Source organism: Tachysurus fulvidraco, chromosome 12 (assembly GCF_022655615.1).
Source record: "Tachysurus fulvidraco isolate hzauxx_2018 chromosome 12, HZAU_PFXX_2.0, whole genome shotgun sequence".
Lineage (NCBI taxonomy): Eukaryota > Metazoa > Chordata > Actinopteri > Siluriformes > Bagridae > Tachysurus > Tachysurus fulvidraco.
In genome coordinates this window covers 13,202,577-13,226,934 of record NC_062529.1, presented here as the reverse complement: position 1 = coordinate 13,226,934, position 24,358 = coordinate 13,202,577, and the positions used below count along the sequence as shown (strand labels likewise).

At 41.2% G+C, this 24,358-nt stretch overlaps 1 protein-coding gene across 3 annotated transcripts in view; it reads right to left on the bottom strand.

Annotated features, from left to right (window-relative positions):
- akap6 (A kinase (PRKA) anchor protein 6) overlaps window positions 1-24,358 on the bottom strand; it is a 98,299-nt gene that overhangs the window by 21,614 nt on the left and 52,327 nt on the right. For all 3 annotated transcript variants that reach the window (XM_047821119.1, XM_027172042.2, XM_047821120.1), the window contains 2 exons: window positions 19,187-19,314; window positions 16,117-16,237 (listed from right to left, as the gene is read on the bottom strand). In XM_047821119.1, coding sequence (XP_047677075.1) covers window positions 16,117-16,237; window positions 19,187-19,314 — 249 coding nt within the window. The remainder of the gene's footprint in view (window positions 1-16,116; window positions 16,238-19,186; window positions 19,315-24,358) is intronic.

Sequence of the window (24,358 nt, the reverse complement as noted above, 5' to 3'; positions counted from 1 at the left end):
CATGAAAAGCAGTAATTTGCAGATTTGATATGATTTTAAGCAATGACATTTTCAGTTAAATAGCTGACAAGCATACTGTAAAGGGTGAAACTGGCACTCTTCAATTTTGCACCTTTTTTGCCTAATTTCCTTCTCTCTCTTCCCTATTTCATTTTCTGCACCAATAGCTACTTGATTCCTGTTGTCATTTATCATTACGGCAAGAAGCACATTTAAATATTTAAATGTGCTCTGTTTCTTCTCTCTTCTCGCTGTCATCGGGCCAAGATTCATTTTTCATTGTCGCTGTTTTTGATGGAGACACTATCACACATCCTTTTAAGCCATCCATCCCTTTCAGGTTTTAATAGCAGCCACCAAAGCAAAAACAAAACAAAACAAAAAAAACTTCTTTTAAAAGTAAACGGGATTACCCGAGGTTTTTGTTGTTGTTGTTGTTGACAGCAAATGTTGATTTTAATAGTTTTCCTTTTCATTATAAAAATGTCATGTAATTTACGGAGACAGCAGTGAAGGATGAGATGAAGAGATAAGGAGGTGGATTAGAATGCAGGAGACGACCCAATGCGAGTGTTTTGGCTTCCTCGGCTCAGAGCTGGCCGTGAGGTAACGAGAAACAAAATTAAAGCTCCACCCCCAACTTCAACTTTCATCCTCCATATATGGAAATGGATACGTTTGTAAAAACATGTTTGATTGAATTTACAAACAGGAGCCTTGAGCACAGCCAAAAGCAAATGATGCTGTGAGAAAACGTGAAAGACTTTTGAGCTGTATTGAAATTTTACCACACAACCAATCACAGATTCTCAGGGGCAGCTATGGCTCAAGCAGTTAAAGCTCTGGGTTGTTGATAAGAGGACCTGGGTTCAAGCCCCAGCTCTGCCACGCTGCTCTTGCAGGGCCCTTGAGCAAGGCCCTTAACCCTCTCTTCTCCAGAGTCACTGTATCATGCCTGACCCTGTACTCTGACCCAGTCCTAAGTTGGGATATATATATATATATATACTTGACAACAATAAAGGCTTCTATTATGAGTGAAGTCAACAGGCTTTTTATTGGTATTTGGACCTTATATAGCTGATATAGTATTTTATAAATGAAACGATGTTTCTCCAGGACCCTGGCACTATATAAAGACACGGAGCTACCTAAAACAACCAGAACTAAGGGCTAAAAAGTTAAATGAACTTATTCACATAACGTGAATAAACAAACACACAATACAATACACTACAGGACAGGACAGATCAAATAAACTAATATAATGCTGACCAATATACAGTCTGTTTGGTTCTGAGTGAAAGCAAAACACTTTGTAACAGCATTAAAAAAACACTTTGTACATAAACGCCTCATTTCTTTAGGCTGAGAAACTGTATAGTCTAATAGCATACCACATCTGCAATAAAAAGGTGACCAACTAATACAAATACACAATGTTCGAGTGAAGACATGGCAGCCCTGTTTCCTTAACAAATTCAATAAATCAGTGCACATAGATAGTCTTTTAAACAGTTGAAATATCAACAAGCGATAATAATATTAATTCACTTGGCATATTAACATAAACGACTGGAAATGTCAGCAAAACTGCAGTCACACATGAGCTCTTTTAATGCATTTTTCTTGATCCATCTCCCCATTAAATTAAAGTTTGTTCACTCTCTGTAACATGTTGAGACAACAAAAGTAAGACTACATGAGCTGAGTCGGATGTGGGGTTGTATTTAAATCACTTTATGCTAACGCTAACATGTAAGGGGGGGACTGAGGCAAGAAACAGAATTCGCATCTGTGCTCTAGTGCTCAGCCTTTTAACACACACACACACACACACACACAGCCTACTACACTGGCTTTAAATCAAATAGAGAGCATCACTGTTCTTGTTTTTGCCCTGAAAATGAATCGAAGGAGAGGAAAAAAGTAATTTAGAACTCCTCTGATGATGTGCTGAATCTCCTTTATTAAACGTTTAGCATAAAGGAAAGGAAAAGCACTTCAGAACAGCATGGGAGAAAGCAGACGGGGAGACAAATCGACTCTGAGGTACATAATGTGGAATTTGATATGCTTTTATGATAGAGATCTGCCCAAAAGAAAACTAGGAAAACTGATAATTACTTAATCAGTTTGGGCCCTTTTCATATCACACCAGCACCCTTGATGTCGGCTGTAGAGTGGGAAGGAAAGGGAGAGAGGGAGATGGTGAAGAAGGGAGAGGAGGAGAGACAGGGAGCACAAAGGGGGAGAAGTGGGATGGAAGCGGGATGAAGGTCTCTCAATGATGTGTGAACCTCACGGCCTTGAAAGACCAGGAAGTAAAAAAAACTACATATTCACTTCAAAAGACATGGCACTGCCATTTGGAAGTGATTCCTAAACTGTTTATGTAAAATGGCTGCTGCCATGCTTCTGTGCTTGGTTGTTGTTCTATTTTTCTAGTGAAAAATCGCTTTGCTCAGAAAAAGAAGGGGGAAAAAACTGCCGAACTGGCCTGGAACAAAAGGCTGTGCAACAGTGTTAATTGTCACCATGGTGACCAGAAGAATAAGCCATTTTACAACTGGTATAGAAGGCGCACATTGAGGCCTGAGTCAAACACTTTCTCTACTATTTTTTCATCCCTTTCTCGCCTCTGTGTTTAAGAACAAGGTAGCCAGTCACTCAGAGGTCAACCCGAGACCCAGTAGAATTTCCACCAGCTTTTCCAGACCTAGTCAAGAATGAGCTTTCAACAAAGACAAAATCAACTTTAGATTGTTAAAAAAAAATACCTTCAACAGGAACAAGCTGCAGAAACAATGGCATCTTTCATGAAATCAGAAGCACTTGTGCAAAGAGTAGAAGGTTGGATATAGATTGAACACAGTGCTACAAGGAACTCTGGGAACTTACCTACTCTCTGTCAGCACATCCAACTGTCAAAAAAGTACAATACAATACAGAGGATTCAGGAATTTTAGACATCCAACTTAATACTAGCAAGATTTCCAAAAAATATCAATCAGCTTAGTGATGGGTTAAAACCCACAGAGCGACTACGACCGCCAGTCTTTAACATAGGATAATTTATTAAGAGGAAGTAACAGAGAAAACACTAAACATTTTCACTGGCTCCTCTGATCTGTGATTGACTGTGTTCTGCTTTATTTAAAGAATTTTATGACTTATTTTAGCTCCCTGCTGCTAAATGTCACGTTAGCGGTACAATGTATATATGTGATGATATATATACTTAATGTCACACTTATTGTTTTTCCGAATGTATTTATTTATGGTTTTTTATGTTTCGCGTTCTGCTTTTGCACAAGACTTGGTGGTGACCCCCATAGGAAGCCCATGCCTAATGCTATTGAGTAGCGAACAAAGACCCTTTTTATCCAGGGTCCGAGGCCTGGAGCTCAGCTGTGGGTTCGGGGAGGAGGGATTGGGCTGGAGAGAGTCTTAGCAGCCAGCCCTCCACTGCCCCCTCTCCGCTGTGAGCGTGGCACTTTTTCTTCACCAGACAAACACAGGAAACAATGCAATCAGCCAAGAGCACTGTGTTTTAAGAGGCGGAGAAGCCTCGGCCTGGGCCCTGCTCCACACTCCTCTAAAGCCTGAATAATGATGCCAGGCTGGAGTATTTGGCCTGCTGCTGTTGCTCACTAAGCACCAGAGTCCACAAGAATTGTGCAACTTTGGATATTCCTCACCAGCGACGAGGACAGATATGCAAGCTTTCAAGTCATTGTCGCTGTTAATAAATAAATGCCTGGTGTGAGAGTATATATATATATATATATGGCACCTTTGTACAGACAGTGAAAATTACCAGTCAGACAAATTACATCTGGGATTTCGCATCACTTTGCTTTCTTCTCGCTTATTTCATTTGCATTAACTGCAAATCATATTATATAGGCCATGCATTGTTAATTGAGTCGATATTGCATTATCCAGCATATAAATCAAATGACAAATATTAAAATGAAGAGCAAATTCACTAATAGGGAATCATGAAACAATCTTTTTTAAGTATCCTTCATTAATAATTGAATTCTAATTATGTCTAAAGTAAAGAGTGGTTGAGGAGGTCTTTTCCTTCATAGAGCATTTTTCTGCAGTGCTGCCCTAGCTGCGTTTGACTGATGGGATAATAATGGAGATAAATTTGAGTTTGTGTGTGTGTGTGTGTGTGTGTGTGTGTGTGTGTGTGTGTGTGTGTGTGTGTGTGTGTGTGTGTGTGTGTGTGTGAGAGAGAGAGAGAGAGAGAGAGAGAGAGAGAGAGAGAGAGAGAGAGAGAGAGAGAGAGAGAGAGAGAGAGAGAGAGAGGATGGGGGGTGTTGAGGGGAGAAAAAGAACAAACAGGTTGAAAAATTCAAAATAATAATTAAATAAATAAAAACAATAAATCAACAAACAACTAATAAACCTAAGAATGCACAAAGACATTCGCTCTTCATAAACCTTTAACTTTTCATCTCCATCATTGTCATCTTCTTTTTTTTATCTGGCCACATCAGGATATCTGAAACACACTGTGAGTCTTTCCAGTGAGAGAAACTGGAATGAGAAAATAAAAGAGAAAGAGTGGGAAAATGCAGATAACCCCTGACAGACTCACTACTGCTGTGGCTAAGCAGGAACTTGCATTGGGTCTGAACTCCGGGAAAAATGCAACCTAAATGCTAGACAATCTTTATTCTAATGAAGTGGGTGTCAAGGTCAATGTAAAATGCGCGGTGATGAATGGTGCAGAGCTGGCTAGTGCGAGTCTGCCCCACACCACAGCCCTTTCACTTTAATTGTGGAGCTGAAATGCACAGCTCCACACAGTTCTCTCTTAAAAACAGCTCACAGAGAAGAAGCAAGGGGGCACAGGGGAGAGAGGAGGGTGTGTGTGTGTGTGTGTGTGTGTGTGTGTGTGTGTGTGTGTGTGTGTGTGTGTTGGGAAGGAAACGATGCTCTGATATCTAAGCATTCCTTAAAGATCTTTAATATCACTCCGTCTCAAATCTAAATCGATATTCAATCAGATTAGAAATTCCCAAAAAAGCACAAACAGTCTATAATTCTCCATGTGTCAGAGCAGCTAATAACCATTCAGATCATCTTTTTTCATATACTTCAACTTTCCATTATTTTTCAAAAACAGAAGACAGATAATGATGCAGTAGTGTACACTGAGCATACACAACACACACACAGCAGTCACTGATATACAAGCTAGCTGTCAGTGAAAAGCACAGTTAGTAAATAGTCAAAGAAACCGCTTTTTGTTTCACAGCTTTTCTCCAAGGATTTCTGACAGCGGGGAGAGTGGAATGCGACGGGCAGATCACGAGATGTGATGATGGTGGGAGCACACTCGTTTAATGCTATATCTCTCCAATCCTCTGGGGACCGAGCAACTGTTTCTCCAGACTCCCTCGAAACAGCAGGTGAGACAGTAATTCCTTTGGGCTTTCCAAAACAGCAGAGCAAGGGAACATCACACACACACACACACACACACACACACACACACACACACACACACACACACACACACAAACACTAGCATATTCTCTTGTATCCTCTCACAGCGGCAACACTGTGTCTTGTGCTCTTAGTTTTCTGGGAAACGACTAATCAAAGAATTTAACTACAGCGACTTGATTTTATTCTAATATTCAAACCAGTGAAACAAAAGGAATTATGTATAGTCAGTAAATTATAATGTTTGTGCTTAAATCCCTACTTGATGTGCAGTAAAACCTTATGCAAACCGATTACAGGCACAGTTAAAGGGCAGGAGTAGGTAGACGTTTGTAATTTCGAGAGAAACTTTTTCTTCACTGAAGCGCAGCTGAGTAAAGTCAGAGAGGGAGATTTATTGTCCTGTCAAACAAATCTACTGTACAGGTCCAAACAACAGAAATGTATCTCAGAGGTACAACACGCTATTAAATCCATTTATGTACGATAAATAAACATTAATGGAACACTAATTTCATTACTTTCTCAAAAATTACAAAAGATGTTTCATTTGAAAGTTTCACCACACTTGTGTAGCTATGCAGAGTGTATGCATTAAATAGTTACACCTATATCCACATACATTTACCAGCCACTTTAATAGGAACACCCATACGCTTGGTTAATCATGCAGCTATCCAATCAGCCAATCACATTGCCACAGAGCAATGCATAAAATCATAAAGCAGGCAACGGTTTTCTAATCTTCAACAACCTTAGTTCTCTCTTCTTCCTCTTCTGGAAGAATTGCGTGTGGAAGTCAATGAGCAGTTCTTTTGTCGTAGCCTGTCTGTCTCAAGGTTCGACATATTGTGCATTCAGAGCTGCTCTTCTGCTCGCCACAATTGTAATGTGCAGTTATGCGATTTATTGTAGCCTTCCTGTTAGCTCGCAGCAGTCTGGCCATTCAGCTGCTCACTGGACATTTTTCTTTTACTATTCTATGTAAACTTTAAGGATTGTCTTGTACCAACAATCATGCAAATCCTCCAAGTCACTGAGCTCACATTTGTTCCCCCATTCTAGTATTTGATAAACATTTACTGAAGCTCTTGACTTGTGCGGTATCTGCATGATTTTATGAACCACACTGAAGCCCCCTGATTGGCTGATTAGATAATTGCATGTGCAAGCAGGTGTATAGACAGGTGTTTCTAATAAAGTGGACAGCAAGTGCATGTTTAAAAGTGTACGTGTTGCACAGCGTGTGTGCCTGTAAACCGGTGTGTCTTTGTTCTCACAGTCTTCACAGCGAGAGAAAAGAGAATAACAGCAATGAAAGAGGACACAAAGTGGAAATTGGGTGAGATTTTTCTCTCTCCTACTTTTCTAGAGAGCTGTCCGTTGCTGTGGAGGCCTGTCCAGCATCCTGGAACAAAGCCAGTAAAACAACAGGAGAGGAAGACAACAACACAGCGCTCAGTCTGCCATTCGCTACAGCTCCAGCAGCACAAAGCCAGCATTACATCACTTCACTGAAATGCCTTCATGACATCTATCGAACTGAAAATTCAGATGGCTGGACTTACAGGAACTAAAAAAAATTGCTGCAGTGCAGGATTGCATGTTCTATTTCATCCCCAATCTATCTCTCTCTCTATCAGCTCATCTCTCTCTCTCTCTCTCTTAGTTCCTCCCTTTCTTACTCTCTCTCCTTCACTGCCTCAAAGCCATGGGAGTATTTGCTCACAATTAGAGCGCCACCCCCCCTCCCACCCCTCACTGCTTTCAACTCATATGAGTAAACTTTCCCAAAGCCCCATAGTGCTTTCTTCAAGGCAAACATGCTAATACCACAGCCCTACTGCCTAGCTACTGGGAAATGCACTCTTATAAAGACAGAGAAAGCGAGAGAATAAAAAGAGAGCAGATGGGACTGGGGTGGTAAAAGACCTGGAGTCATGTACAGAACTATTGGCACCGTTCTAAAAAAAAGTCAGAAATTAGACAAAGACATAAAAATGTGTAAAATCTTACATTTCAATATGGATCAGTGCTTTATAGGTAATTTAAATTTAGTGATTGTCTTTTCCCTAATAAACATAATAAAATGTTGTTGGTTTTTTTGTTTGTTCGGGTTTTTTTCTTTCTTGGTTTTTTTTTTTTTTGTACTTTCATGAAGCCTCCAATAGAAAACGTCTTCCTCTAATGTGTAACACTTCCTACAGTATACAGAAGAATTGTAGAAGAAAAACATTTCCATGCAGAACATTTCAACATCTCAAAACTTTTTTCTCATGGTGATGAACAACAATGTGAGAGTTTAAAGAGTGTTAAATTGAGTGTAGTGTTTACTTTAAAAATAAAACGCACCCTGATTTCCCCCATCCTTTGAAAGGATGCCAATACTTCTGCTGGTTAGGGTACATGAAAGGAGAGAGAGAGAGAGAGAGAGAGAGAGAGAGAGAGAGAGAGAGAGAGAGAGAGAGAGAGAGAGAGAGGTGAGAGACAGAGAGAGAGAGTGAGACAGACAGACAGACAGACAGACAGACAGACAGACAGACGAAGACAGGAAATAAACCAGACAGGTTTCAAATGCATTGTTGTGTAAAGAAACCCTTGGCTGAGGAGATAATCCTGTACAGTAGAGGTTTTAAAGCTTGATATAACACACAGATCTCTTCCTGAGGTGTACAGCTAGGTTTATAGTGGAGGCTTGGGCTTTAAGTTCAAATCCCAAATCCCATGAGCACCAGTGAATCACTGTTTTTCACCTGAATACATTACAGTATATACAATATATTCTATAATCGTCGCACATCTTTAGCCTTTCAGTCATGATTTGTATTGACAAATTATTGATATGTATCTAAAATATGTTATCAGAGTATCACCTGCTGATGACAATAAGAAAGTGAAGGGCCATGTTTTGGTAGTTGACCAATCCAGAAATCTAACCCAACCACACTGTCTTGACGTGTTACTCTTGTTTGCTTATGATCATATTTGTATAGTCTACAATTGACACCATCAGAAGTGCAGTAAAAAAATCAATCCATCTGTTTCCATGTCACCCATCACCAGGGGTCCCGGGTCCTCATGCACACACCTCGAGCAACAGGATGCTTAGTTAGTGACCTGACGTTAAAAAGTAGCATCTAACGTCCTCACCAGCAAGCACTCTTGTCCCAGGCTTAGGATGAAAGTGTGCCATCTAGTGGATAAGGTAGAACAGTACTGCCTTTTGTGGGTTTCGTTGAGCAGGCTGGCTGACAGCTCAGAGACAGGCCAATAAGGAAAAAAAACACACACTCTCATCTCCTTTCAGCTAGAGCAGGTCTTTGGAAAACAAACTCAAAAACAGATATTTGACCAGCTGGCTGTCTTCAAGCCTGCCAGCACTCAGATGCACACTGGCACACACACACACACACACACACACACACACACACACACACACACACACACACACACACACACACACACACACACATACACACACACACACATACTCTCTCTCTCTCTCTCTCTCTCTCTCTCTCTCTCTCTCTCTCTCTCTCTGCCTCTCCACTTATTTTTTACTCTGCACTTTTTTACATTGCTCAACACAAACCAAGCACAAATAACCAGCAGTTCTGTCTAAATAAACAAACAAACAAACAAATAAATTAATAAATGTTATCACTTATTATGTATAATGCCTTCATTCCGTCCAGCTTGCTAACTAATAAGCGACTACCTTCTTCACCCCCTGTAGAGTTCAGTGGTGCTGTCCAGAGATCCAGAAATCCAGAGACTTAGCTCTGAAGCTACACCCTCTGGTTGCTTAGATTGTGCCTTTCAAGTGTTGTTATGGCAACACCTAACTTAACCTTAACTTAAGGGGAGTGAATGAAGCATCAGTAGGATTTGTGTGCACCTCTATGTTCTAATATTAACGTCTATGTCTTGAGCTGGACTTTTCACCTCATACCTTTAGTGGTGTAAATGCTTCAGCCCTGCTGAGTCAGACTGCTCACATGTGTCCTCTTCACACATGCACATGAATACAGGATTTTAACAAAGATTAATTGGAAACAGAGTTAATCTAACAGGATGACTGAAAGCTAATACAAGAGCTAGAGCCATTTCTGGGAGAAGTAAAGACAACAAACAGGAGGAATATGTGGAAATGAGACATCTGTTTCAGACACTGAAAGAAGAACAAACATTTTAATGCAAATTAATATCCAATACATGTTTACAAAATTCCAATATAGGTCTAGATATGAGATTTGTTTTTGTGTGTCTTGAGGAATGAGAGTGTTACAGTGGGAAGCCTTGCATTAGTACAGTAATTAACCAAAACCCCACGGAAGGAACCACAGGAATCCATCAACACTGCAGAAACCTTCCCTATCTCTATTCTCCCCACTGACACTCCATATGAGCTCTGCTCCCACACACACACACACACACACACACACACACCACACACATACACACATACACACACCATACACACACTCGCACACACACCAAATCAAACATGTTAGATCCAGAAACCTAGACATGACACAATATAGCCATATCCCACAATGCACAAACACACACACACACACACACACACACACACACACACACACACACACACACACACACACACACACACACACACACCAAAGACCAAACCAAACAAGTTAGATCTAAAAAACTATCCGACACATCATAGCTACATCCTACAATGCATACACACACACACACACACACACACACACACACACACACACACACACACACACACACACACACACACCACAGACACACACACGAAAGTGCCCAGACTAAACCTGCTCCATCCCACAACACACTCTCTAACATACACACACACACACACACACACACACACACAAACACACACCAAATCAAACATGTTAGATCCAACAACCTAGACATGACACAACAGAGCTATATCCCACAATGCACAAACACACACACACACACACCAAAGACCAAACCAAACAAGTTAGATCTAAAAAAAACTATCCGACACATCATAGCTACATCCCACAATGCACACACACACACCACACACATGAAAGTGCCCAGACTAAACCTGCTGCATCTGCTGCATCCCAGAACACTCTCTAACACACACACACACACACACACACACACACACACACACACACACACACACACACACACACACACACACATACACACACACACACACACACACACACACACACACACACACACACACACACACACACACACACACACACACACACACACACACACACAATTTTAAGAACTGTCTCAGGACAATGCTTCATTTTTTCATTCTCCAGATATATGAAAAATGAGCTTTGATCTGGATCTAAAAAAGAGAGAACAAAAGTAAATGTGAGAAAAATCTAGATTAATTGAAGAACATGAATGTACTGTAGTCTCCTAAATCTGCTGTCCACCTTTATATCCTAACAGCACACAGATATGTCTAGCCTGTGAGAGGTCCTGTATCACAAAATAAGCTTTTCAAAGGAGTGAAACCAGTAGCAAATGGAGAACATGGCACATTGCCACATGAGGAGAAAAGAAAGCCATGAGGGAAAAGCAGAAACCAGCTTACAGACAGCACACTACTGTGTTTTCTTTCTCTCTCTCTCTCTCTCTCTCTCTCTCTCTCTCTCTCTCTCTCTCTCTCTCTCTCTCTTCTTCTGTCTCTGTCCATCTCTGTGATATGTCTCCTCAGCTGCTCCTACACCTCCTGTCATCCCTCTGTTTCTCTCGCGCCGCGTATCATCCTTCTCCACCATCCTCCGTTCAATAATTCATGCCGTACGAGGACCGAATGACTGTCTTTCTTGACAAACAGCATTTCGTTTCTTTTCTTTTTTTTTTCATTCTAGAATCAATTGCTCACTCAAACCTCGTGCAGGAATCTGTTGAGAATGGCTTGATTTATTTGACGTAGGCAAAAGCTCTGGCCTTTATTGTGTGCTAATGTTGACTGTGTGTGAGTGAGTACGACGGGACATGCTACGGAGGGATGAGAGAGAGATGACCAGACTCAGAGCGGCCCTTTTCCGTAAGGGCAATGGGGCTGAGTTTGATGTCACTGCCTGCATTCAAGCTCTACAGGAGTTAGTGCTTGTTGCATCTCTCCCCTGTGGAATGTCCCTTTTTTTTTAAAATCCCATTTCATCATAAGCAGCCATCTGGAGCACACACACACTCACACACCCCAAACAAAAAAGAGGAAGAACAGGAGGGAGGGGTAAAGAAAAGGAGTGAGAGCAAGAAAGAGAGCAAGACTGAAAAAGAGAAAGAGCGAGAGAGAGAGAGAGAGAGAGAGAGAGAGAGAGAGAGAGAGAGAGAGAGCGGACATAAGACTCAACACTGGGTTCTTTGTGCTGAAGTCCTGGCACGGCACACATAGTCTCACACACACAGGCGATGGCCCTGATAAAGGGTGTTGTGTTGTGAGTGTTTGTGGCTACTGGATCAGAAGGTGTGAGAGGATAGAGATAGAGAGTGAGCCGTTAGGGTATCAGACGGCATTAGCTATGCTCTGAAGAGTTGTGAGAGCGGAAAATTAATTATACATCCATATTTATTCTACAGTTTTGCTAACATCTATGATATGAACATTCCAAGCTCATCTCTATATACATTTAGTTACTACAGACAAGAAGCTCAGTACATGTCTCCTCTGTCAATCACTGTTAGTATTGTATGTAGTGTGTGTGTGTGTGTGTGTGTGTGTGTGTGTGTGTGTGTGTGTGTGTGTGTGTGTGTGTGTGTGTGTGTGTGTGTGTGGTCATGCATGTGTGAATGTGTGAGTGTGTGTGCGTGTGTTTGTGAATGCATGCATGATTGCATGAATACAGTAGATGTGTATGTGCATATGTGTGTACGTGCGTGTGTACGTGCGTGCGTGTGTGTGTGTGTGTGTGTGTGTGTGTGTGTGTGTGGGAGCAGAGCTCATATGGAGTGTGTGAGTGTGTGTGCTTATGTGTGTGTTTGTGTGTGTATATGTGTGTTTGTGTGTGTTTGTGTTTTTTGTGTGTGCATGTGAGTGTGTGTGTGTGTGTGTGTGTGTGTGTGTGTGTGTGTGTGAGTGTGTGTGTGTGTGTGAGTGTGTGTGTGTGTGTGTGTGTGTGTGTGTGTGTGTGTGTGTGTGTGTGTGTGTGTGTGTGTGTGTGTGTGTGTGTGTGTGTGTGTGAGTGTGTGTGTGTGTGTGTGAGTGTGTGTGTGTTTGTGTGTGTGTGTGTGAGTGTGTGTGTGAGTGTGTGTGTGTGTGTGTGTGTGTGTGTGTGTGTGTGTGTGTGTGTGTGTGTGTGTGTGTGTGTGTGTGTGTGCGCCCTGTCATGAGATGGTCCAGGGTTTTCCCCTACCAAAGTGACCTTGCTGTGACATTGACACCGTTGAGATCAATTCTAGAATCTAATTAGCCCATGATTGGGGGTGGATACAATAACAATTCCACTTTCCATTTCCTCCAAACATTTAACCACTCATTCTTGCAGAATTACAGATTCGCAATCGACCAAACTGAAAAAATAAAGTCTTAGCATTTAATTTCCCACTGTAGTATTTGCCTGGAGGCACGGCTTCTCCATATGATGATTGGGAGATTTCTCAAAGGGGCGGAGCCTCGTAATAAACGTCCAGTCACTGACACAGTAATGTAGTAAAGTAACTGTAAACCAATTATAAGTATAAAGAATATATATTTATCTGAAACTAGCATGTGTAATAGAATGAATTAGTAGCTCATTACTGTAGCTAAAAATAGCTAATAATTTTGTAGACCGAATTTTTAGAAAGGTTTATTTTGTAGATTTCACTAATGAGGAGAGACTGAGAGTTAAAGCCAGTCCAGACCAAGAGAACCAAAGCTAACACAGATAAATACTTCTCTATCAGACTAACAGACACCTGCGCTTCCCTTATTTTTAAAACGCACCAGCAAACATTGCACTTTAATGTGTATACAAAGCACCCACACACGCGCACACACGCACACACACACACACTTTCCCACCGTGAGGCTCGACTCTCTCAGGGTCATGATAAGTGTTCACTTTTTCCTTTTCAATGAACAGTCACTTCCTAGCCTGCCAAGTTCCATAAATCCCTGCAGGCTGTTCCGGAAGAGTTTTATTATTTGTAAGCGTCCTGAAAGAAAAAAAACTTTTGTTTACTTTTGGAAGGTTGCCCTGGTAACCGACTCAATCACTGCCTCTTAAATGGACACTGTGGCTTTTAATCACAGCGAGCTTGTTTATGGGGACTGAGACAGAGAGAAGTGCAATAGAAAGCACCCAGCACCCCACACACACACACACACACACACACACACACACACAGGAACACTGTGGGGCCAGTGGGGACTTAAACGATGCACAAATTTAAAATGTATCATAATTAGACAATGCAAATTAATCTGTAATGTGTAACCAAAATACCTCATCTGCTAATAGCACTGAGAATCATTTAGGAGACAGAATAAATAATAATAAATATAAATAAAATGGAAATAAAGCAGGGGGACAGAGACAGAGGCAGGGAAAATTGCAGAAAGAAGAAGAATTTGCTATGAAGCAGGAGCTACACAAAAAGAAAAAAGAGCCGATAAAAAGAAAAAAGAAAAGAGACGGCGAGAGAGGAGATATGGTGGCGGTGATGAGAATCGCATGAAACGCCACCTGCTCCAGCTCCATAAAGCAGCAATGCGTCACGCTCACACAACCTCTGTAACTCTACCATTGCAGGCATGCTGTCAGACATAATGCAGATTATATCCCCCCACACGCACATACACACACACACACACACACACATACATGCTCTCTAACCTTTTCTCTCTTTCGTTCAGATACACACAGCAACACAGAGCTGCCATTTTCATCCGAAATACAACCCAAAAATAACCTCTCAGAGCTTTTCCTCTGTTACTGATGTAATTATTAGTTAGAAAACTAAATGTATTGACTCTTTATCCATGCACTTTTAGCTCTGGTACTAGGCAAACTTCTGGACTGCAAAACCAAGGTCATAGGTATCAACACCATAAAATCAACACAATAAAGCAGACATATTAAATTAAAACTAAAAAAAGATCGATTTTGCAATTGAACAAACAGGGTCCTAGGGGAGCAGCTTTCTTTGCTGCTTTGCTGTGGAAAACATCACCTCCTTTGATTTAACATGCACCAACACATAATCAGCTCCTAATAAACTGCAGCATATCACTACAACACCTTTTCTCTGAATCAACAAGCTTATGTGTGTGTGTGCGGAGAGACTGAGTGTGTGAGAGAGAGAGAGAGAGAGAGAGAGAGAGAGAGAGAGAGAGAGAGAGAGAGAGAGAGAGAGAGAGAAACATGAGGAAAGTTTGGTTAAAGAGGAGCTTTGATCAGTAGAGGCATCAGAGCGTGTTAGTTTAGACAGAGATCTCTTCCTGCTGTCAGTAAACACTGAAGGCATTCACAGCCTGCAGTACACACACACACACACACAAACACACAATTAAGCATTGCTTCTGATTGATGTCTGACTAAGATGAATGTTCATCAGAAGAAGAGAATGCACTGGTTAACACCGCTAACGTGTTCATGTGTATACCATGCGTGACCGTACGAGCAACACAAACTGTAACAGCAGCCATTTTAGTGAAGCCATCATTCGGTGTGAATGAGCGTGATCCACGAGAGAGCCGGCCAGAGGTGTCGCATTACTGTGAGCGAGACAGTATGGCTTACAGGCAAATAAAAGAAAGAAGAAAAGGCATTATATTTCCTCCTTTCTATCTTACTGTAAGATATGACTAATGGTAGGGGTCACTATGCCCGATGAGCAGGAAGATTAGTTCTGACCTTGGCGGTGACCTCGGGAGGCTCGGAGTAGAGGAAGTGATAAAGTACAGAGGGAGGAGGAAGAGGTAGCGGCTGGCTTCGCCATTGCTTGTCATTATAGTTTGTTTCCACTGCGAGCGGAGCTAGTTATTAATTTCATTTCTTTATGATTCACAATCTGCTCGTTTGAAATATGCCATATGCTCCGAGCAATTGGAGGATGACGAGTGTCAGGATCGGTCCAATAAAGGCAACCTAAATGAGGCTGATTTACGGGCCATGGCTTACAGCGAGCAGCATTCTCTATCTCTCCTTCCAGCGTGATAAAGCCCTGAATGTGGGCAAACAAGCACGGCTCCCAATCAATCCGCCATCCACGGCAGATAAAGGCAGCCCACCCAACACACACATACGATAAAGAACACGGAAGCACAGTACATATTTATTAGGTGGGCATGCAATCAAAAGAGACCCCAAATCAGTTTGTATTAACCAAGAACAAATATACTGGCCTAACACAAAAGTAGGCAGCTTTATCTTTCACTAAAAAATTTCATTGAGACAAGGTGAGTACATGTGATAGAAAATGAATGAGGCTCAGTCTTCCTTTACTTACTTCCTTTTCATTTACATCTACATCGCTCCTTCTTTCCTTATGTCCTCATGTGTCTACATCAGCAGAGCAAATAGGAGCAAAAAACGTCCCTGTATCTTACTTTCCTGTGTCTTACTATTGCTCTGATTTTTTGTTATTAAAGTGCAATATCCTAATGAGTGATGAAAACTGATACAAGCTCACAGAGGGAACCTCTGACGCCGTTCTCACCTTATAGAGATGATGCTGTTGCTCCTCTGACATCATCAGCTCGTGGCTGTCTGTTGCGATGGACTCCATGTCCATCAGCCAATCCCAGAGCCCCTGGTACTCGCTCTCGAACTCTGATAGGCTGAATGGAGAAGAGAAAAGTACAGCCGTGTTAAAGGTGCTCTGTGTTGGTTGATTTTTGGTTAAAGTACATTCTCTTCTCCTCTCTGCTGCTCATCTGGTGGGAGAAAGGTAGAGCCCGGGCAGCATGCAGCTCTTTTACTGAGGGAATATTTGACAAGTAGACACAATTACTCTGTCCCGTTAGTGTGTGGCGCCATGGTGCAGGTAAGTGAGGTGTGAAAGGGGTCGGAAGCAGAAGGGATCTTTAACCTGCGCATTGAGTGACGGATCCTGAGCCAGAACAACTTAATTAAACATGACTTCACCTCCCTATTCCCCGAGCCTGCCTTCAGCCCTGACATGAAAGGACATCAAATATTTATAAAAGGACCAGGAGCCATTGTGTCCATGCTCACACACACACACACACACACACACACACACACACACACACACACACACACACACACACACACACACATTCCATAGACGTATTATTGCATGCTAGCACATGCAAACAAACACTACAACAAATGTGAATACACACATACACACACACTCAGACACATTGGTATCTGTGCTTTAGTGTGTGGGCCTCAGCAGGAGGGCCATGTGTTTATATACATAAGTAGGGAAATTGTTTTGCATTCATACTGCTTCAGAACACTTTGACAGTTATGTCAAACTAGTGCCATTTTCTTGTCGGGCTTTTATAAGCAATCCAGAGAGTTGTCCCCAAAGGGAGAAAGAAACTATGAATAAGATTACACAAATAACTATCAGAAAGCGAGAGAAAAATCAACACTTCTCCTTTATTTCAACTCAGCCCAGACACAAACTAAACAGAAGAGTGGGACTGAATTGCACTGCTACATATGTAATTTCAACAATCGTTGTGGCGTGTATTTGCATAAGGAAGAAGGCGTTGATGAAACAAAACAATAGTGAAGAGAATATGAATATTTTAGCTACTTGGAAAAATGACATTGATCAACCAGATGCAACTGAAAGACTAAAGCAATGTTACAGTGAGTTTGGAGTCCAATATACAAATGTACTACACAACTCTGTCTAATAGTCCGTATCCTTTGTTCTGATCCACAGCAAATGTTTTGTTTGTCCAGAACATAGCATTAAATACTTAAACAAATAACAAAATCAGGTAGACATTTGTTTAAATTCAGTATCTAAGCTTTTATTTATTTTATTTTATATTTATTTTTGTTAATACATAGATGCCCATTATAAAATGAAACCATACTAATAGTTTTCATGTGATGTTGAATTTTAAACCCTACAAATAGTTTTCAGGCAGGTGCTTCATGGTCTCGTTGCACGCCTTGCACACATTGTAACTGTATGACGTTCAGAATCTCATTGCCTGCCGCACAACACACATCAGCCACAGCACAATCTTACTGAAGGTAGGTGTATTTTACCATGTGGATTAACCAGCATGGAAGGATGGCAGATGATCTATATTGACTCAGAAACATGCAGGTATGTGAAAACGCATAAATATGAAACATGAACAAAAGCAAAAAATTTAAATAAATAAACTGCAAAGATCTCCTGTACTATACAGTAATTGAGTCACATTTCAAATAAACGTTTTGAAAGAAATCAGACTCCATGATAATGGCGTGGTGGTGGTGAGGGGTTGGAGAGAGAGAATGGAACAAAACCACCAAAACTCACTAGCCAAAATGTTAGACTTTTATTTTTTATGAGTCTTCGAGGTGTATTAATGCATTTATCTAGCTAACTAGTCGACCATCTGTTATTATGCTCTCAGCTTCCACTTTTTGGCCAAACCTCCAGGCGACCAAACTGCCCAGTGGGCTAGTTAATGCATTTATGATTTGTCTTCCCCTGTGCAGTCTGGGCTTAAATGAATGTTGGAGTGTTCTCCAGCAGGTAGAGTCACAGGATGACTAAAGACACTGTTTTCCTCTTTTCTTTTCATATCAGTTTGGCATCCTGCGCTCCTTGGGGGTGATGGAGGATTACGAGAGGCATTACTGTACAGAATTCATTATCAGACCCCACCTCAGCCTCCCATGTCCATCCCTTGTTATTGACACCTCTCACAGCTCAGGTAAAGTGACACTTTATAGAAGCTGATATTTAATTTAAGGCACTAATACAGAAGCTTCCGTTCCGTCACTGCTTCACTGCCCCACCAACCATTCTTTAAGACAAGACTGTCTTTCTAGGAAGAGTTTGTGATTGGTGAATAAATAGCAAATGTCCCAACTCTGTCAGCGTGAAGCATGTGTTGTGTGTGTGTGTGTGTGTGTGTGTGTGTGTGTGTGTGTGTGTGTGTGTGTGTGTGTGTGTGTGTGTGTGTGTGTGTGTGTGTGTGTGTGTGTGTGTGTGTTTGCGTGTGTGCCCTACAGCACCATGATGGAGGAGGAGAAATGGAGAGAGGCAGCCCTGGCGATAGCTTTCGACAGCTCCTCCCTCTAGACATGTTTCTAAGCAAAAGGTAAGGGCCAAAGAGTCAAAACAATGAATCCTTGAGCAGGCAGCTCGTCATTAAAATTCAAAGGATCATTACAGGGTTTTTTTCTAGAAAATAAATCATTAGAATGAAGGGCTTAAAAGGATTAAAACGATGTTTGATTCAAAGCCAAAGCACAGAGGCAAGTCCAGCCTCCAGACTTCCTCTCCTGCATTAGTGTATAGGAGAAAGAGAAGGAGGGTCGCCTTTTAACTGACGGGACAAATTCTACAAATCAAACGAAAGTGATGGAGAATGTACTTGATATAATTTATATTTAAGGAATTATAATACATTTATATATAAACATGCCAGGAACATAAAAAAACATGTAAACGAAAAATCTGGGATGATTAGAATCAGTTTGTGTTTTTACTAGATAATTTTTTTTATCTCTTTTTCAGCCTGTACTTTAAGTCTCTGACCGCTGCCCTGTTAGCATTGTGATATGTGATTCTCCTGTACCTGTTGGACTTGGATATGACAGAGATGTTTTTGTTTCTGCTGGAGCTGGAACAGTAGTGCTGACTTCCAAGTTTCACACTCATCTGATCCACAATTTCCCTCTGGGCCTCTCGGTAACACTGCTGCACCTGTTACACAAACACACACACACACACACACACACACACACACACACACACACACACACACACACACACACACACACACACACACAAACCAACACCACATCAGAATGTACAGTTTTGAACTTTTGGGTTTTCTTATATACAATCAGTATATAAATTAAACGGAACAAGTAAAGGTGGCTCTGTAAGTCTGTGTCTTTGCGCTATTTTGCGTTTCTGTCTTTTCTATCCTGATGGGAATGGTCTCTTTTCATACACAGTACATGAGCGATCACTAAATTGTTTGATTTTGGACAGCCGTGTGAGCTGGTGCTGTATACCACCATAATCAAAACACCAACTGAGAGAATATCTTTTGGAAGAATGATGTCCTCGATGCCAGTGCAGTTCCAGACACTTGTAGACCTTATGCCAAAAAAAACACTGAAGTCATTCTGACAGCTTGTGGTGACACAACACCTTAGTCAACAATGTTTTTTCCCTTAAATTTGTCACCTGTTAGTATTTACAGTAAAAGCTTTATTTATTACAACACAGTTACATCATTATCAAAACATACATTAATAATGCAGTCTGAAATTAAATACACTAAATAGTAGAAGTAATGAGTTCTGTGTGTAATAAGTGCTGTTCTTTCTGGATTATAGTCACTACAGTCACACGCAATTCGGACTTTTTCGAGCCAGTGAGGGAAAAAAGTTCCTGCTGTGCATCTGTGCTCGAGAAAATTGGCTACATTGGGCGAATGGAGATCAGTTAAAGCCCAAAGTATGCGGAGATGAATCTGTGGCAAGCCAATAAAATTTCTAACAGCCTGCTTTGATTTTTAGCTCATTTCTTGACACTGTATGAAGCGCAGTGGTTTACATTCCTTCCAGAAGGCACACCGCCTGCTCTGCAGATGCCTCTATAAAGGTCAAACAATTCCACGAATGCAAACTGCTCCTCAATCAAAGCTACCCTTGATAATAAACAAGCAAATCAACAGAAAGATGTGTTGCCTTTTCATTCCATTTATTGGGCGGGTATCAAACGCTCGGCTCTGGCGCTTTTCTCATTTGGGAGGAATGAAATGAACCTAACTAGGAGCTCCAAGAAAATTAGCGGCGCAAGTGCGGCGCGTTCACGTCTCCCCCTCGGAGGAATTTGCTTTCATTTGCCTTCATTTCGGATTCACTCAGCTCACTCGCTGATGCCATGTCAGGATCCTAATTACCCAATCCCGCTGGAGCTGCTTACACACACAATAATGACTAATGCCCGCCACAGACAAAAGCAATTTCTCCCAGCCACCTTGACTGTGAAGACAGTCCTGCCCAGTGTGGAGCTCTGACTCCAGGTGGCACGTGTGATTCCTGATGAATCCATACTTCTTTCCCTATTTTCTCAAGAGTTTGTAAATCAGACCGAATTCTTCTTCCAATGATCAGGCATGACTAGCTTTCACTTCAGCTTTACAATCCGAAGCAGAGACGTATAAGAAATCTATAAAAGCCAATGGTGGCACTGGTGGGAAATACAGTTCCTTTGTGTGAACATGAGAAATATCAATACTATAATATACAGTTCCATGCATTAGAGCTCCTGGATTTAAAGGAGAAATCGCTCTAGTGATTATAGTATCAGACTTCCAACTGTGTATGATATTCATACCACTTTATTACCAGTGTTGGGCAAGAAGCAACTTGTATGTATTCAAATCACTGTTTTATATTCCACATAAAACATATATTAGAACTGCAGGTCGCGAGGGTGAAACATATTAACACTAGCTTAAGTAAGGAATAAAACATGACGGATCGTTTATATTATTAGAATTTGTTCTATAATAAAGTTATTACTAATTAGTGGCGTAGGATGACACTTTTTCCATAAATATTTAATAAACTTAAAAAAAATGTATAAAATCTTCTTAAAGAAAGGAGACGATTTTCACAATTTTAAATAGATTTGTTATTTGACTTAGATCATGTAGCTCATCCACAACACAGGACCGTATGAATTAGTGACTATAGACATGATAACGGATTAGAACAAATATATTAATATAGAAACCTGTCAGTGGACTTACACCCAGGAAATGAATAAACGTTGAAGAATTTAACATTGCTGTGGTGTAACTGATGACGATATGGCATCTTTTAAGGAACACAGAAGCTGCTATGCATTTGTCGAGGAAAATAACCCAACCGAAGCAGCTTACGGACCTCGTCTGCACATTCTCTATTCCTGTTTCAAACAGAATTACTGAAAACTCAGCACCTCTCGGGCTGTCAAAAACAAACCTGCTTTAAAGGAGCTAGTAATACACCGGGGTCAATATAAATTTAGATCATTGGTAACTCCTGTCTGGAGAATGTGTGAGTTATGTAAATTTGATCAGAATCTGCTGAATCAAGTCATTTTAGGCTTTTTGTTTACACGCCAATGGCAATTTCATAGCCCCTTGAAACTTCCGCAGCTCCACGTCCCCTGGGACTCAAGCGAGCGATCTTGCTGTCAATCACGCACTGGGAGAGCGCTACAGTGATCACTTCCTTTGCCTCTCCCTCCTCCAACTTCACACATGGATATAATTACAATGAGCTTTCAGATATCAGGCCGCAAGGAAATTAAACGTATGCTAAATATTAATAATTTATAAACCAGGCTCTAAACAGTCTGGGCTTCCAGCGGTTGTTCTTCAAAAAAAACGTCAATAAGAGAGCACAGCCTTAAAAATTAGCAGGAGGGAATATCAGATGTTCTAAAAGCGGTTGAAGTCAAAAGCATAGTGCGCAAGGTTCCTTTAAGATCAGACCCAGATTGATCCGTATGCGCTTCTGACATGAATAATAAACTCATAATCTCTCTCACAAACACTGTTAGGTCCTGGGGCAGATCCTGCTATGTCTTCCATTTACAGTCACGCTACCGTAATGCCTTCTGCAGCGTGAGGAAATTAAAGACAAATAGAAACAAAGCTGCTCAGGTCACAAAAATGATAAGATAAACTAACAACATTTTTACTAAATGGACTACCAGAGGGATTTATGAAATTATAAAAAACCTCCAAAAATGACTTTTCTCAATCTTTTACACAATGCAAATAAAGCATTGCATTAAAATAATCCGCTCTGTCATTTGAGACAAAAAAAAAAAAAGACAGCTAAAAAAAGATGGAGGCAGAACAGGATTTAGGAAGGTGGCCATCATGCAAACAGTCTTAAAGAAAGCAACGAGGGAGCGATATAAATTAACAAGGAGAACTATGTGACTCTGGTGTGCAGTAGCAACAGTAAGAATGGTAGCACAGGGGTTTGTGGCTACCTCTTAAACTGGATGCTTAAGCGATATGACCAAACACATGGTTTGTTTATTTCTTTATCGTCTTCTCAGAATGCAAGGAGCATCGCAGAAAGATTGAAAACTGTGGGAAGTCTCCTTACCCCGCCTTTCTTCCTTCGTCTGGTGTTCCAACCAGCCAGAACATACATCGGCCTGTTTGAAATGTCTCCCATCAGACTCGTCCTGATGTTCCCAGGCAGTATCGTAGCGCGGCGCAGTGCAGGCATGCTCAGAAAATAAATTCAGCCGGGAGTTGTGTGAGCTCGTGCCAGCAGTCATAAACGGGCAAGAGTTCTATCAAAGCAGCTCATAAACTTGCACGTACAATAGCAAAGCTTCAGCTTCACAGAATTCCGAGAGGACTTCCATTTTGAGTTGGGGGAAATAAATAAATAAATGGAAATCCTGCTCAGATAAGAAGGGATATAATTCATTTCAGTGTGCACAGGATCACGGGAAAGAAAACAATGTGGCTTTATGTCCTCCCTCACCTACATGCAGAGGAATATTTGTGCAAAAAAGAGGGAATTGAAATTCATTTGAAAACTACTACCATCCAATCACCAGCTGTAAAAAGCCAGGTTTAATACGTAACGCTGTCTCCGTGTATGAATCACATGACTTTACAGCCCAAATAATGAGAGTTATTACAGTGTTGTAAGACAGGAGTTCCTCTCATTCCTTCATCCTTATCAGTCCTCTACAGCTAAACAGGCTCTGATATAACCACATTCATGGCCTGTTGTTGGCTGCTTCATCAAATTTGATGATGTGAGCAGTTAAAACTGAAGGCCATATTTCTGCAGCTATCTATACAGCCAGGGGAACAACCAACAATCAAAAAGAAGCAGAGCAAAAAAAATCTGAAAAGATTGTTTGGGCATTTAGTATACAGAGTAGAGCGAGAGAGAGAGAGAGAGAGAGAGAGAGAGAGAGAGAGAGAGAGAGAGAGAGAGAGAGAGAGAGAGAGAGAGATGACACAATTTGTGAGCGTGAGATATTTGTGACAAATGCTCCACACAATTAACAAACAACTGACTATAAAATACTGATCTCCTCAAAACGCTGTACAGGGCTCGGATTACGTTTAGCGGAAACACAAGCGCATTAAGAATTCCTTTGACCTTGACATTAAAACACATTTCAAGAGTCTCAGCCCCAGTGGAACAACAGATCAGTGATCTACCTGCCTCACCACCTTCCCCTTTAAGAAATATCTGAGGCAGTTGGAAAGCTTTAGCTCCTGCAACATTTATCAGGGCGTGAAATTAGCAATTGCTAGGAGCTAAATTGCTGCCTCTTATTTAACATTGTTGCTGAGAGGTGACATTTAATCGCTGATCCCCGTTTCCAAGAAGTCTAAACACCTGGAGACCTGGAGGAGGAAGAGACAAGGAGGCCACAGACCATGCTCACATTATAGATTAGTTGGGTGAGGTGGGGTTAGATCGATTGTGTGATCATCAACATTTTCAATCTAATACAGACTAGCCTCACTTAAATATGTGTTGTCTTGCAGTGCCAGGTCATGCATGCCAAGTAATCAGACAAGCCGTGTGGCAAGAATGTCAAAGTAGAGAGACGTATTTCCAGAGACACCACTTTATGACTAGTACTTACATTGAGTATTGGGAAATATAAGTTTGTTCCTTAAATATTTCAAAACTTCTCTTTCCTAATGTCCTAAAGCACCCCGTGTTTCTTCTCCTCGCTCTTTTTC